At 43.1% G+C, this 16,683-nt stretch overlaps 1 protein-coding gene across 1 annotated transcript; it reads left to right on the forward strand.

The window, feature by feature from the left end:
• Nucleotides 1-835: 835 nt before the first annotated feature.
• On the forward strand, nucleotides 836-16,417 carry fam120b (family with sequence similarity 120 member B). The gene is made up of 10 exons (XM_062519843.1): nucleotides 836-2,211; nucleotides 2,304-2,484; nucleotides 2,785-2,886; nucleotides 3,053-3,225; nucleotides 7,035-7,127; nucleotides 12,096-12,302; nucleotides 12,733-12,841; nucleotides 14,726-14,839; nucleotides 15,310-15,370; nucleotides 15,717-16,417. The coding sequence occupies exons 1-10, from the start codon at nucleotides 1,207-1,209 to the stop codon at nucleotides 15,751-15,753; spliced, it is 2,082 nt and encodes a 693-aa protein (XP_062375827.1). The 5' UTR covers nucleotides 836-1,206; the 3' UTR covers nucleotides 15,754-16,417.
• Nucleotides 16,418-16,683: the final 266 nt, after the last annotated feature.

Genomic DNA, 16,683 nt, shown 5'->3' on the forward strand with positions numbered 1-16,683 from the left:
CTTTTAAAACTAAAAAGTCAAGTCACTTTTCTTAGCCATTCTCACAGCTTTTGGTAAAATGTTTTATATTAGGTTAGGCAGGCTAAACAACCATTTTTTTGTATAACGTAGTGCCATTGTCATCTCCTTCTCCTACAAGTAGGCCTACCAAAACTTTGAGCGGAATACAGGTGGCTTGATAGTTGTCACATTAGATTATTTCTGGTGAATTCCAGTGTGCAGTGGGCAACAGCCCATCCCCCTAAATCTGGTCAATTATCTGGTATAGTCTCATAGCAATGGAGACACCTGCAGTAGGCTATCTTAAGCAATATTCATGTTTCGAATAAAGTTGAGGAATGAGGAATCGTGACACACATTACTTAAACTAACCATGAGCTAAAAACATGTTATCGGCCTCGATTTACCAGCCCCGCGATCCTTTTCTACCTGATTGTGTTCTGTCCAATGTTGAGTTGAGTCCATTTATCGTTAGGCTACCAGGAAGTCCCAGTCCCAGACTCCCTGGCAATATCTAGATTTTGTTTATGAAATTCACATGGATCGGTTATTGAATGAGCGTGTCTCAAAATAAATATAAAATCCCACGTCTTTTTTTATTCATCTTATTTTTTTTTAGCATGATTAATCTTGTCCAGATTGCTAATAAAGTGTAGACTGTCCTGCAAAGTAGGAATTGGATTCTAATTCAGAGAATTCCTACAGAATGACAGAAAAGGATACAAATGCATTTTTAGTAACAGTTAAGTGATACTTTGTATCAAGCCATTGCTGTAGATGCAACACCATCGCTTTCAGCCATCGAATTCTCCGGACTCTTTTTAGTGACGGAACAACTTCCGGAATAAACAAGGCTGATATCGGTTGAGCGAGTGTAGAGATTTTGGGCAAACATTGTTTCATAGTAATGCTGCACTCTATTTTTGTCACTACTTAGATATTGTCGAGTTTATGTTTTCATTGATAGAGAACTCTTGTTGTTGGAGTTTGTTAAATAAGCTTCGCAGAAATTAAATAGCCTATGTAGCATGTCTTAGCTAGACAGAAGAATGCAATAGACATTTAGCCTACCCATGTCCACATGTCAGTGGCTATAACGTATTAGGCTATTGAATTTGAGTAAGAGTCGACAGTAGGCTAACGTTGTAGTTACAGCCTATAATAGACGTTTGCAACCATAACCTAATTGAACAAGTATAGTGTAACATGGGTGTCCAGGGACTTAACCACTTTATGGAGGACTGTTGCCCAGAGACATGCATACAAGTTAACTTAAGAAAGATGGCAGTGGATCATATGAATGCACACCCAGGCAGCACTCCCACACTAGTAGTGGATGGAATGGCATGTGTGAGAAAGTGGTACAGCTGCCAAGCATGGGTTCACGGAGGACAGTGGAAAGAGTACTTGCACATCCTGAATGAGTTTGTGTCTGCATTCTCTGCAGCAGGTATTAGGCTGGTGTTTTACTTCGACGGTGTAGTGGAGGAGCGCAAGCGAGCCGAATGGGTACGACGCCGGCTCAGGTCAAACAAGGACATCGCTAAGTTATTCCATGTCATTAAGAGCCATGGTCAGCAGCCTGGCATGGACATGTTCACTCTCCCGTCCGGCCTGGCCACCTTTTCCCGGTTTGCCCTCAAGTCACTAGGACAAGAGATCAAGTGCTCCACCCGAGAGTGTGACTATGAAATCGCCAGCTATGCCAACAGTCACAACTGCATGGGCATTCTTGGCCAGGACTCAGACTTTGTCATATATGATACTGTCTCTTACCTGTCAGCGAGTAAGCTGTGTTTGCAGAGCATGACCACTGTGCTGTTCTCCAGAGAAAGGCTGTGCCATGCGCTCGGGCTGGAGAAAACAGACCTGCCACTGCTTGCTTGTCTTTTGGGGAATGATGTGGTCCCAGACACTTGTGTTAGGCACATACGAGACAGATCTGTAAATGAGTATCGAGGCAGTCACGGGAGACGCCAAGGGGAAAAGGTCCTCGCTGTTGCGGATTTCATCAGCAATTATCATCCCCTGAGAGATGGGTCTGAGGGCATCACCTCTCTCTCACTTCCGGTTGCAGACAAACATCTCCTGGAAAATGGAATGCACTCCTATGTGCTTCCAGGTCAAAGATTCCCATGGACCAACCAAAAGTTGTGTGATGCTTATACAGTCTGTGCAATGGAGAAGATTGTTGATGCTGATATACTAGAGGTAATAACTGTCTTGTTAAATGAGTTAATTGTTTTGAGTTAATCATGTGAATACTTAATTGCTATATTAATTTAATCCCTTTTACACTGCAGGCTGCCAAAGAGAAGCATTCAAGAGCTGAGTGTTTTATGCTGTATAATATCCTGTATGATGGAGTTGTTGAATGCAGCAACACTCTTGAAGACGAAGAGAACATCGAACTCCCCTCTCAGGCCTCTGTGTTTGAGCCAGTGAGAGAGCGAATATATGGCCTTCTCCTGCCAACACAGCCAGGTACTGTGCTTGCCATTGTATATGGGATGGGGAAAGCTTGAAAATTAAACTTCTGAGGGTTTGTGCAAGACCTGAGGGTTCACACACAGTAGTTCAACTTTAGAACAGCTGTCGTTCACCCTGTCCTTTGTCTCATCATAAGTCAGTATCTCACTGTTTGTATATTCCTCTAAGAAGTGATTATCTGACCATGAGTGTACCACCACCAACTGTATGCATTTCTAAATCTGAGCAGAAAATGTCCTGAGAATACCTCTTTGACCTGGAAAAAGTGTTCTATGATATGATTGTCTTTCTAAGGACATGCTGTGCCAGTGGCTGTAGTAAAGGAGTGGTTTGTCTCTCCTGGAAACACACTGAAGGAGCCCAAGCTGGTGTCACCTAAGCAGTTCAGTGAATCAGGTATTAAGATTGTATATGTCATGTTCAAATTAATATAGTATACAGTATGTTTACATTGTTGCCTTGTCCATGGTTATTTTTCCAGATCTGGATATGGACCACATGAGCCACGAAAAGCAAATATTGTCTTTTTCATAATGTGATATGATATGTGTCTCTCCAACAGAAATAAAACCGGATTTGAGAGACCTGTGGTTTAGGAAAGATACCGAAGTCAGACCTCAGCAGTTTTCTACTTTCCTAGCTCTTCTTGGCCTAAAGGAGTATGCTGAGGTGTTGGATAGCCTTGAGGTCCCACTCGTGGTTGTCCTGTGCCTGGTCACATACATCGTCCTACAGGTAAAGCATGAATGGTCTGTAAAAATGACATCTAAAACAAAATAATATATATGAATAAAAAACAAAACATAAAACACATAAGGTAATAGTACATTAAAGCATAAAAGGGCAATACTTATATAAAAAAATTGTAAGTAATAATTTAAAAGACATAAAAGCCAACATAGAATGATTGAATGACAGCATGCAACTCGAACACCCAGTAAACAGCAGCACTCTGTGTGGAGTATTATTATTAGTGTTAGTGCAAAGTAGGGTCCAGTACTACGAAGGAAGTTTCAGTGTTTAAGTTTAAGTTTAGTGTGTGCCCGTGTTTTAGGGACATTGGAAATGGGATTCAATGGCCTCTTGGCCACACGGATTCGCAGAGAGAATCCCTGAAAGTTGAAATGGGTATTCCCAGGCTACACTCATACCAGTTGATAACTCATTTCTGTAGAATTTTATGCTCCTTACTTCTCCTTAAAATGATCATACCCAGGGGGCAAAGGGTGTTTTACAGACATGGGCTGCTGTAAAAGGTTGTCATGCAAAAATAAAATCTAGGGTGTCCCAGGATCACAACCTGGGTGGCCAACCCGGTCAATAAGCTGCTGTTTGTGTGTTATCGCCCTTTTTATGCCCCATTATAAGTCTATGGACGAATATATTATGGGGTGAATAGGGTAAAATTTTTAACAAATAGATATCCCCACAGAAATTTCTCAGATGATTATTTACATTAAGGCAATACTTTTTTGTATTGCAAGTTTTTTAAATATCATGCACAAATATGTAAATGAGGCATCATACACTTAAATGTACGCAATAGAAAAGTTTGGCCTGTACCTTATGGGTAAATACAGTAAGAAACAGCCTAGGCTGAGCCTAACCTATATATTTTCTAGGATCTTAAACCCTGTAGATATGATTTAATATGTGCTGAGACAAGTCTCACCTTCTTCCACAACATTTGACAATGAATCTCTCTATAGTATTTGCATTGTATTGTAATGCATGGATTCTCAATGTACACCCATGTAGCTTTATGTTAGTGTAACCCAAAATTGTCCCATGTTAACATTCATTTTTATATTCAGCATAGTCGGACCTTTCACCAAAAGTTTGTTTGGTTGATAGAGGTGCACTTTAAGCCCCCCAAGCCCAAGGCTATATGTATGCAAATCCGTGCATATTTCATTTGATAATGGTTCATCTACATAAATGTATAAAGTATTTCAGAAAACTTGCAATACAAAAAAGTATTGCCTTAATGTAAATAATCATCTGAGAAATTTTTGTGGGAATATCTATTTGTTAAAATTTTTACCCTATTCACCCCATAATATATTCGTCCATAGACTTATAATGGGGCATAAAAAGGGCGATAACACACAAACAGCAGCTTATTGACCGGGCTGGCCACCCAGGTTGTGATCCTGGGACACCCTAGATTTTATTTTTGTATGACAACCTTTTACAGCAGCCCATGTCTGATTTCCCTAACAAAGGGGGTTTTGCCCCCTGGGTATCAACTTTATCCTATGTAACGGGCTGTTGTTTGCCCTCTTCCCCTTGCCATTTATTATTGAGATAGATTCTATCTTATTTCTTTGTCTTTCTCAGACAGCCATATTATTTGTGTGGTTGGGTAACTTTTATACTGCTGTGCCTTTAAACCCAATGGTATGATTTACAGATACAGTAAGTTGAGGGTTTCAAAGGAAAGGAGGCTTGGTTTTGCATTGTGCAGCTGATGAGAATGAATCTGGATCTGATCTTTTGTGGATCTGCCACAGAATCAGCTGGGATCTCGGTATTGTTTATTTCAGTGGTTTGGAGAGACATATGTGTGCAATTCATATTTTACGACGGTCAAACCCGTTGAGTGACAAAAAAGCATTCTCAAAGCAGATATATTGAGTCAGCTTTACTATTCAAGCTTTTCAATTTGTTGCCAAGTCGGACGAAAAAAAGTAAATAAATATATTTTGAAGTTGTACATACATCCAGCACGACTGCGCGCATCGTGTGTTTTTCATTAATTTAAATGAAATATAGATGTTCTGAGAAGTTGTTTGCCATGAATCAGACTTTTCAATTCAGTTATGTTTCAACACTGTCCCTGCCAGCCTGTAAAATAAATAGTCCTGTCAGAGTTTTAACTGTGGTAGCGTGCTAGCTTAAGTGACGAATAGCTTTTGATTGAAGCAGAGAATGAATTAAACACTTAACCTTAATTAGCGTCTAACCATCTTCCTACTGTTGTTTTTCAGTATTGCAAATAGAAAAGATTCAGAAGTGAACCGCAATGTCATCAACAAACTTTAAACTGCAATTAGCCCTGTCTTATACACTTTTGACTCTAATTGGTGTGAAACGCATGAGGGTATTATTAAAAATAAATAAATAAAACATCTGCGTTGAATTCACAAACAGCCCAATCAGCATTCAGCAGACTCGCACAGAAGTCGCTCACAGACTCACACACAAGGCCTTCAGAGATGTGCTTTTGTTAAGGATCCACTATGGACTGTTGGTCTAGGAGCCCTAATTTGAATGATGAGCAAAGAGAGTCTAGCTAAAGCTAATTTAATAACTAGGTCAAATCTATTTGCCACTTTAATACCATGAGCAAGATCCTAACCACAAACATTCAGTTGACTCAATTTTCCCACAGACCACACAATAGCTCTATCTCATGCACAAGACGCTTTGCTCACTAGCAGACTGCTCTATGGCCTTAAAACTAAATGCAACCCAAAAAAAATGCCTTGCTTGGGAAACACCATCCACATCTGAGTTCAGATTCAGTTAAGATTTTAGATATTGTGATCCTGTTAAAGCTGTTCTTTAACACTGGGTTTAAGACGGGAGGCACATAACTGCATTGCTGTAAATTGCCTGGGCAGTTAGCGGGAAGGACTATTTGTTAGTCTTTGACATGACTCTATGATTGCCTGATTACAAAATATATCAGCAAATTGTAAATAACTGTGTGATGCATCAAATATTACGAAGATAAATATATTATGAAGGTATCACACTGGCTTTCACTGTTTCATAGTAAATAGTAATCTTATGGTGGTAAGTTGTATTCTTATAAAAACACAGGCATATCACTGACATGGTGTAGGGAATGAACACTATACATTGGCTTTAAGAACACTTTGTATCGCAAGAACTTTACATGGTATTGGAATAGTAAAGTTACATTCGGTTGGGCCATGGCTGAACCGCACCTACCAAGCAGTTTCACCAGCCCTCATCGGACCGTGTCCTTATCAGAGTCTGTTGAACAGTCAACAGCTTCTCTTAGTGTGCCCATCTCTTTTCAGTTGTCACATTTTCATGTCTTACGATGCATTAGAATGCAAGATGTACATTCTCTTCGTTCGTTTGAAAGAGATGCGGTCGCCAAGATGAAGCCAAGCTTTCCACATCGTCTTGAAGCAAATCAGCAGGCCGTAGTCATGAAAGACATGCTCCAGGCATTTTTTTTTTGCTGGCCACATAATCGTGTTATCGTGCCACAAACTATCATGTTACTCCTATGGCTGTTTTGACTGCTCCCTCACTTTCATTTTGCTTCATGTTTGCGTTTGTGCTGAGGCTCCTCTTTATCTCTGTTTGTTGTGTTAAACAGACTGTCCCAGACTCCATGGCCGCTACTTAGGGGCGCCGTTCATGGTTTTCTCGTGATAATCACCTTTGACTTGTGAGAGTTGTGTGTATATCCGTGACCATTATTGTTTTCCAGCATCGCCAGTGTTGTGATGTGATTTACGCCTCGTGTTTTCTTATTTGTGATTGTTTGTGATTGTTTTCAGGTGACACACCTCTCTTTGGAAGATGTAGATGCTTATCTTAGCCAGGCCGTCTGTGTCAGATTAAAGACGCACACAGACTTGTGCCACACAAAGGTGAGTCCCTTCAGCCTCCTCTATTAAGTTGTTGTCGTTATCCACTCTGTCTGTAGTTAGCATGACAACAGTAACACCCACTTTCTGTTTGTTTCCCACATTGAGGTCGGAGTTGGTTAGAAAAGAGAATCTGCAAACCCAAACAGTTCTTTTCTTTCCAGACAGTGGGTTTGTTTACACTTGACATATTACCCATTTTGTAACTTCATTCCACGTTTACATTTGAGGGTTTTATCTTTAGCATCGTACAGATGGAGGTATGCAGTTTTTCAGATTCCTAGATTACTGTTTGTCAACATTATGGTGAAGGAGCCTATATGATTGTCTGCCTTAGAAAGTGAATGTCTCTTGTCTGCCGCCATGGAGACACCAGTGCTGTTGCCATTTCGGTGGCCATCTTTTGTGAAACAACTTGGTCTCACGCCAAACCAGCACTACAACAAAGAAGGGTTAGTGTGCGGAATTAAGGCCACCATTAAAACAAGTCTTCAATGTTTGGCTTTTTTTGGACAGGGAAAATTGTTTTACTCTCCTATTTTTTCCGCAGCTTAGTTTGCAAGTCGATGTGGAAAAAAAGAAAGATGAAAAAGAAAAAAGAAATGTCTGCGGGGATAATTTGGTTCAAAATTGTGACATTCCTGTCTCCCACCCCCTTTCCTCCACCACCACCATCACCACCCACACCCACACCCTCCCCTTCCTGTACTATAACGAAAAAAAAGCAAAAACTGAAACTGCTCTAATTGTGGGCTGAACCTGAAGAGTGCGATGCGCTGGCAGGCTGACGGGCTCCGACGCTGACCACAGCTCCGTTTCGCCGCCCACCCCTAATTTAAACCTGCCATGCGCGCTATTTCAGACCCCGCCGCCACGGAGGGCGGCCCACGGCTCACTCCCAGCCTGCCCCTCATGGCCTCCAGAGCTCTGCGCAGTCCAGTGCAATACAGCGCTCCTACTGCAGCCTGTAGATAGTACATGTTGCTGGAAGGGTCTTAGGACCCCAGCAGAGACATTCAGGAAGCCACCTCGTCATTTACCCAGTACCATTTATTCATATAGTGTAGTTGGTCTCATAGGTGCACTAGAGGCTTTGTTAGAAACCTCCTGTGCACTATACATAGATACCCAGATGCACGCACGCACACACACACACACACACACACACAGACACACACACACACACACACACACACAGACACATGCACACACACACACACACACACACACACACACACACACACACACACACACACACACAAACCTCCACCAACCTCCACCAACCCTACAATTCTAGGGTTACTCGGAGGATCCTAGAGACCTGGATGCTCGCCTCGCGTCTCATCTTTGGTTTATACAACAGTGGATGTGGTGGCTTCCTGTGGGTGCGTGTTTGAGCCTTGTGGCGAAAGTTGAGACGGTCAGGCTGCCACTAAAGACTGATAAGCTTTGATTATTGTCATTTTGGATTGATCATGTAACATTGCACTTTAATAGGGTAAATGCTAGAGCATAATGTATAATGTAAATAGCATTATTGGGTAAATGTTCATTATTGCTTTTTTGATTGTAGAAATGTTTTCATTTTTGGTTCAAAGGTTGTTATTGTGGACTGAGGAAGGAACTGGCAGTCCCCCAAAGTAGACAAAAGAGTCAGTTTTTCCTTTTGTTTTGAGCTGGGCAGACCATTGATGATAATATGTAAGCGGGACAACAGGCAAGGCGGTGTGTTTGTGTCTCTGCTCAGATGAAGTCATGTGAGTGTTGTTTTCATGCCTGCAATTGAGTTCTGAATGATCTTGTGTGTGTGTCTGTGTGTGAGTGTGTGAGAGAGAGAGTGTGTGTGTGCGTGCACACTTTCAATGAGTGCACAGCAGCAGCAGGTGTCAAATGGTGGTAGGCGGGAGGGATCTGGGGACGTGTGTGTGTGTGTGTGTGTGTGTGTGTGTGTGTGTGTGTGTGTGTGTGTGTGTGTGTGTGTGTGTGTGTGTGTGTGTGTGTGTGTGTGTGTGTGTGTGTGTGTGTGTGTGTGTGTGTGTGTGTGTGTGTGTGTGTGTGTGTGTGTGTGTGTGTGTGTGTGCGTGCAGTGGCGACAGCCTGCTGTTGGCCAGATTAAAGCGCGCAAGGCTGTCCTGCCTCCCGGGAGCTGGAGGTTTTTTTTTTTTTTTGAAGGGGGGTTGGGGGCGGGGGGGTCTCTCACGGGGGAGCACCTGTCGCACGCGCCATTGTTCCCTCCCCCGTCAGGAGCGATACTGTCACATCTGCCTGAAATCTCAGAAGGGGTGGAGAAGGGGAGGGAAGAAGTGGAGGAGAAGACAGAGGAGGAGGAGAGGAGTGGAGAAGAGAAGAGAAGAGGAGTGGAGAAGAGGGGGGGAGTGGGATGGGGGGGGGGGGGGGGGGGGACAGAGAGGCGGTTGAGCCTGGGAGAGACAGATGGTAGAGGGACTCAGGGGCACTGTCCGAGTCCTCGCTCCAAACTCCCTCGACAGCCATTCCGAGGCCCGCGCTTTTTTGGCACACTGAGGGAATGTGCTTAATAGAAAGGGATTGGGGATTCCACTGCATCAGAATGCTAGGGGAATGATACACACATAGCCACACACAGAAATAGATATACACACAAACACATGTGCTTCTCATACACACATGCGCAATCAGTCTCTCACACACACATATCACAAAGCAAAAACCACACACAAAATACATTTTTGGAAAGAGCAATCCAACAGTAAAGCAAGTCTCCACAGAAACATGTCCTAAAGTATTTATGCCTATTTTTTACACCATTAGAAATATATTTCACCTTTAACATTATAAACACTTTGAGAGTATGTACGTGGTTTTAATCCTTGCCTAACAAAACAAAATGATGCTGGGAAATGTGCATTTTACGAGTCCTGTAGTACCTCTCCCTGACCCGTACTGTGTTTTAGTATCTTGTTTTTCCCTGCCAGTCCCTGTGGCACAGACGCCAGGGGTTACCCAGAATGCCTGGGCTCTGCCCCGAGGGTCTGTGAGCCTTACTGGCATCTGGCTGGAGGAGTGGCTCTTTGTTTATGTTTTGGGGAGCCACAAGTGCCTCCCTCCCCAGGACAGCTTTCACTGTTTCCAGTTAGCTGACTGGTGTACTCGGCCCCTCTCTTCTGATGGGGCTGCGGGGTGAAGAAAGAGTTTGGTTCCAAAATACTATATCCACCGTTCATTCACCAAAAATGTTCATAAATATTATTTTTTTTTACTATTTGTTTTTCAAGTAATTTCAGTAGAATTTTTTTGGGATATTGTTATTTGAAATGGATGTATTGCGTTTTGGAATCAAACTCTTTAATATACTATGTAGATGAGCTGTAAAAGTAGTTTAGCAATAGGCAGATGTCTTCAAAAGGCTCGCTGTACACCATGGCTTCGATCACAGTTAATTGGAATTTATCACAAAATTACATTTCTCAAGTCTTACATCATTAACAAAGAGAAATGTATTATATACAGACTACAAACTAAAGACTAATGCTAGGGCCTCCAGTAAAACACACACAGAGACACACACACACACACACACACATACATACACACACACATCTCAATTTAATTGCCGTCTCATCACATCACTCAAACAGCAGCAGACCACTAGGCAAACAGAGGAGGACATAGGGATGCCAGCTGAGGGATTGTGTGTGTGTGTGTATTTGTCTGTGTATGCGTGTGTGTGTGTGTGTGTGAGAGCGAGCGAGCGAGTGAGTGTGTGCACGGCCGTCCGCCTGGGAGGTGCAAGCCGCTGTCTGCACAAGGTCCTTTATCTAGTGCGCCTGCCCTTTGTTTGCTTTAGGTTAAGCTGTGTTTGAGTGGCGAGCAGGTGGTAGGCCCACAATCTCCCCTCACTTGTGCCTGTGTGTGTGTGTGTGTGTTTGTGTGTGTGTGCGTGTGTTTGTGTGTGTGTGCGTGTGTGTGTCAGATCAGTCTAATCAGGCCAGTCTCTTATCTCCAGTCTGGTGCAGGGGGCGGGTGGGGGAGGGTTGGTGTGTGTGTGTGTGTGTGTGTGTGTGTGTGTGTAGAGATGGGGAGGGGGGGGGGGGGGCGCAGGTGAGGCTGGAGGGTAAACACTGGTAGCAGAACATCTGCCTCGTGCTTCCCTGTACCTCTTCAACAGGTGAGCAGCCCCAGGGCTATCTGAGTGTGTATGTGTGTGTGTGCGTGTGTGTGTGTGTGTGTGTGGTGTCTGTCCGCCCTGTCCTGGAAATAGCCACTCTTGCTCTTTCTTCTGCCACACTTCTCTTGTTGCCTTTTTCGGGGCGTTTGAGATGTGTGCTACTTGTTTGAAATAACATCTCTCTGAAACAAGAGCTTAAAACCACTGGAGCACAATGAGGTTAGTTATACGTCTTAACCCCCCATTGAGTGAGTGCAGATGGTGTTGGAGAGGTGTATTGTACTCAGTCGAGGCCTCTCGGTCCCTCTGTTAATTTGCCAGTTACAGTATGGTGCTAGGATCGCACAGATGTCCCACAACATCTGTAGATCTCTATCATGTCAATCACACAAGATGAAATGATTTGCCAAGCGACCAATGATGACAAGTATGTCAATGATTGATGGTGTCAATGAACATTATGTGCATGATATTATAGAAATAGAAAATACAGTTATCTTCCCCACCATTGTTTTCGACATGTTTTCATCAGTTTGTTTGTTTGTTTGTTTGTTTTTTTGTTTGTTTGTTTGTCTGTTGTCTTATTGTTTGTTCGCAAGATAACTCAAAAAGTTACGGATGGATTTCGATGATTTTCAGGGAGGGTCTCAAATGACCCAAGGAAGAAACGATTAGATTTTGGGAGTGATCCGTATCACTATCTGGATCCAGGAGGCGGTTATGGTTTTGCTTGGCGGAGGTCTGCGCTCTCTGAGTGCTTTTCTAGTTGTAGATGTGATCTAACAGCCGTATATATGTATATATTCCTGTACTCTCCGGGGCAGGTTCCATGTGTGGACGCCAGGGCTGTTCAGCTGGGCTCCCTGTTTGTGCGGGGGCTCACCTACATGGTGGCAGCCAACAGCGCCTGTGGCTCTCCCCTCGGCATGGAGGACCTGATGCCATGGAACACGTTCGATGGCCTGCTCTTCCACCAGAAGTACCTGCTGGCACAGTCTGGACGGCCCGCCGAGCAACTCCTGGAGGGCAACGTGAGTAATGAGATGCATTCCTACTCATTTGAACGTACGTGCTGTATATTAGTGGCAAGATGTAGAAAAGATCCTGATGCGTTAACATTTAGTTGGTAAAAGTGAAACGCTGTATTCAACATAGATGAACAGTTATGTGCTAAATGAGAAAAATGTTGATTCTAAGGTTTGAAATAGTTTCTGAGCCTTCTAACCCTATATGGCAGTTGGTTCAGAGGATAGGTTCAAGATAACACAGTGAGGGGAATGGGTCTGCTAGGTTTTAGACTACAGCTAAATATAACCCGATTAAAAGGTGAGAAACCCTTGAGGGATCCATGTAAACCAATTCTTTTCCACCATAAATGGGGATTTATTGCATGCGTAACAGCCCGAAATGGAGCATAGCAAAGACTAGCAAAACACTAATTATGCTCCCAATTGTTTACAGAGCTCCTGGATCTCACAGTTCTACTCTCTTAGAGAACTGGTTCTTGATACCTGCAGGAAACGTGGTAGAACAATACAGGCCGCTCAACGGAGAACTCAGCAAGAACTTGGTGAGATTTGTTTGGTGCCTTCACAGCCGTATGTCTCCCCCCCACCCCACCCCACCCCTTTCTATAAGTGACAGTGCTCAGAACTCTTGGTGCCCATAATGCTGTGTTTACACAGACACAGTCTGCTTGAGAACGTTAATGTTGACCTTGGTGCTTTTACAGCATCAAAGATGCAGCCATGGAGCCAGTTTATGACAGCTGAAGCCTTTGAAATGTTTCGCAACATTTGATCAGCTTTGGTTTGTAATATTGCGGCGCATCAGCGCTGTTCTTACAGCCAGCAGAGCGCGCGTGCAGACATGGTTAAGAGATTCTGTCTCCACTGCGATTCCAGCGGCAGAGACCGTTGGCCACACACTCCGGCGCTTTCGAAAAGACAGCCTATCATTATTATCCATATGTTGTAAATCAAAAAGTAAAGAATAATACAGGAGGGTATGCAACCAAACAATGTAAGGCAGTTGGTGCCCCTCCGGCATCACAATACCCAACAGTCCGCCTAATGGCATCCAGCTGGGCCCTGGCACGGCCAGTGTTCCGGTGGCAGACAGTTCTGGATCCACAGGATGCTTTGTCATAACAGGAATAATTCAGGGTTGCTTTTTATAGGAAGTGTGCTATATTAAGTAACATAACAAGACAACAAAATTACAACGTGGGGGCCTTTTACAAAACCCCTCAAACTCCCTTTTCTTTCAAACGGCATCCAGTGCGCTGCGGTTCTGTTCGCGAGATTAAAAGAGCCCCAACTGCAAAATTGTATCCATCTGTTTTTTTTTTTTTCCCCTCTCTACATCCTGACACTGAGCAGCACATGTCACATGGATTGCCTTGCGGCAGTGGAGATAGTAGCCAACTTCGGCCCAAGTCTGGCTTCGGGAATCAGGTGCCATAGAGAAGTATTATTTATATGGGTGCAGCTTACCGGGTTTTATGAGCATAATGTGGTTGTAATAGCGATTGATGTATTTTTTCGTCAATATTTCATTGTTATTTTATGTACCAGTACTTAATTTTTTATTCTTAGGGAAAAGGCCAGCGAGAAAGCCACACATCATGAGAATATAGTCAGTGTTTATGAGTGCCTGGATCCCTGTTTATGTGCAATAGCATGAGATTGGTCAATGGAGAGGGAAGTAAAACAGATCAGATTAATGGCATTTGGGGGGATTTTCTTAAGAAGGGGAAAACAGACGTATGTCAAAATCTGGAACATTCTGCTGTCTGGATGCTGCATTAATGTTCAGTTTAAGTGTCTTTGTCTTTCCCACATGGCAAGCAACCATCTACCACCCGCTTTCAAATCTGTTGTTTCAGTAAATATTGGAATCGTGTGTTGACAATATGATTGGAAAATAGTAGGTCTGAGCCATAGTATTTAATTCCTCAGGGACAGGGAAAAAATATAATGCTGGGAGGGAAAAAAGCATCCTTCTGCAATTTCCAACCAAGAGCAATCCAAAAAAATATAGACAACAATCGGCTCCAAGTATTTGTGTTTAAGTGTGTGTTTTGCAGAAGTCAGTCATCTTTTTTTCATACCCAGTCTCTTTTGTTATATTTTTTTGGTTATAAGATGATTGTTCAGTGCTCTAGACAGTAGAGACTGTCTGTGAAAAATGATACTCTTCTTTTACTGGCGACTCTACAGCAGACTTATAAAAAGGTATGTCTTTAATTTATGCCTGAAACTCAACTAGTAATCACAGCAAAAGTCCTGTGGGGAGATGGTGGTGGGGTTCAGGCCACGAGGAATTGTATGGTATGCCTTTCCAGAATATTCTTAATGTTCGGGCTCCATAGTGAATATTTAGAGCGAGAGTGTCAAAACCTACAATTAAAACTGTCTAAATTATTTTTTTTCTTCTTCCTTCTTTTCCATAGAGAGGCCTGAGAACCAGGAAGCATGCTATTGGGGAGAGAGTACCCCAAGGCATTGTGGGTCTTCACTGCACACCAATAGGCCACATGGCAGAGGGACCGGAGCCTACATGCAAGGTACTGCCGAGAGTAAAGATCTGACTCATCACAATTACCTATGCATGTTGAATGGCCTCAAATGTGGCATTGGATCTTTGTTAAAGGTGCAGTCAGCGATTTCGCAGGCAGTTGTGTTTGTTTGTGTTTATGTTTACATGTATTAGCAGATGCTTTTGTGCAAAAACATCATACAATTATATTTTAACCAAGGACCAAACGAAACACACCAGATAGGTAGCTCCCTCCTACCTTCAGTCTTCCCAGAGACATTCCACGGCAAGGCTTTGATTTTGTTTCCAGTTTGTTTGCTTCCAGTTTACGGAGCCTGGGCTGCCTATAGAGACTGCATTTCTTTACAGTGTACTCACGGAAAGGGCAGCTAATGGTTGTGAAGAGATGACTTCTGAATGTGACGAAAAATGTTACAGGCTTGAAATCCCGCAGAATCCCTTACTGCGCCTTTAATATCTGTATCACTTCTCATTTAGGTCGTGGATCTCGATCAGGTGCACGTCGTCCAGAAAGGAGGAGATATCGGTTAGCTCCAAGGTGAAGACTATTTGTCAAAGTTGTTGTTCATAGTAATACTAACCGTTAAACGTTCAAGCAAATGTATGTATGTACCGACCATGGTAAGCTGGTATTCATATATCAGATTGTACAGCTACATTTTTACAGCTACATTTTATGATCTTCCACTCAGTTTCTGTACCAGTTAGTAACTCATTAATTAGTGTGAGTACACATCTGTGTGAGTATAATAATATTATTATGTGATAATGTGATAATGACTCCTGTTTGATGTGCAGTCGTCAGTGAATTATTGGCTGCTTTGTTTTTCTCCTAGTGTACACCATTCTGTCTAACATGTCTTACCCATTCTCTTCTATTGTAGATGGCCTCAGCCTAACCCCAGGCCCTACTGTCCATGAGCCGCCACCAGGTTTAGAAGGCTTCACACAAACAATGTCAACCGCAATGAAACTGGTCAATAAAGACAACTCAAAACCAGAGGGTGAAAGTCATCTCCTGTCACTGCTTGGCACTTCTAGAACAGTTTGTAAGGGCTTGGGAGGAGTCGGTGTGGGGGGCAAGGAGGGACTTTCAAGGCTGTGTGATAGGAATCGTGATGGAGGAAACCCCAGAGGACGCCACTTTCGGCAACATCCGTCTTCCCTCGCCACTTTGTTTTGACTTCGCTCAGAGCTCTGTCAGGACATCCGGGAGAGACGAAGGATAAGGACTTGGACTCGCAGAATGCCTGGCTGGAATCGCAGTGAGGTGTGGAAGATTCATGGGGTCCCTTTGGGCAAAGCACAGACATGTGAGACCAGGAGGAACCCCCCCCCCCCCCCCCCCCCAAGCCCCACAGAGTTCTTAACCTACAGAGAACCTGTTGTAAGTGCAGAGTCACCCCTCAGTCTTCCCTATGCCATTGTGCACATTATAACTGACATGGGTCTCAAAAGGTAGTCAGATGTATTCAGTTTTAAAGGCACAATTCTCAAGTGTAATCCCATATAGTTTTTGCTAGTTGCTCATTCTATGTCTCAGCTCAAATAAACTCCATGGATCCAGGGATCATGGGAAACAGAATATTATGGTTTGGACCACTTTGAATCAACAGCATGGAAAGAAGGACTGAAATTTGATTGGCTGCTGAGCACAACTATTTTTAGCAAAAGTGAATTTGAATCATAGAGTGCATCTTTCATGTAAAACTAAAAAGATGGAAAGAAACAAGTAAGCATATTTTCAAAAACACATCCTCATATCCTCTTGATTGAAATGCTTTTCAGAGCAGAGTTTCCGAGCAGAGTTTCAGAGACCGTAAGTGGCACACAAAACATATTTTTGTATTT

Source organism: Sardina pilchardus, chromosome 18, assembly GCF_963854185.1.
Source record: "Sardina pilchardus chromosome 18, fSarPil1.1, whole genome shotgun sequence".
NCBI classification, from domain to species: Eukaryota; Metazoa; Chordata; class Actinopteri; order Clupeiformes; family Clupeidae; genus Sardina; species Sardina pilchardus.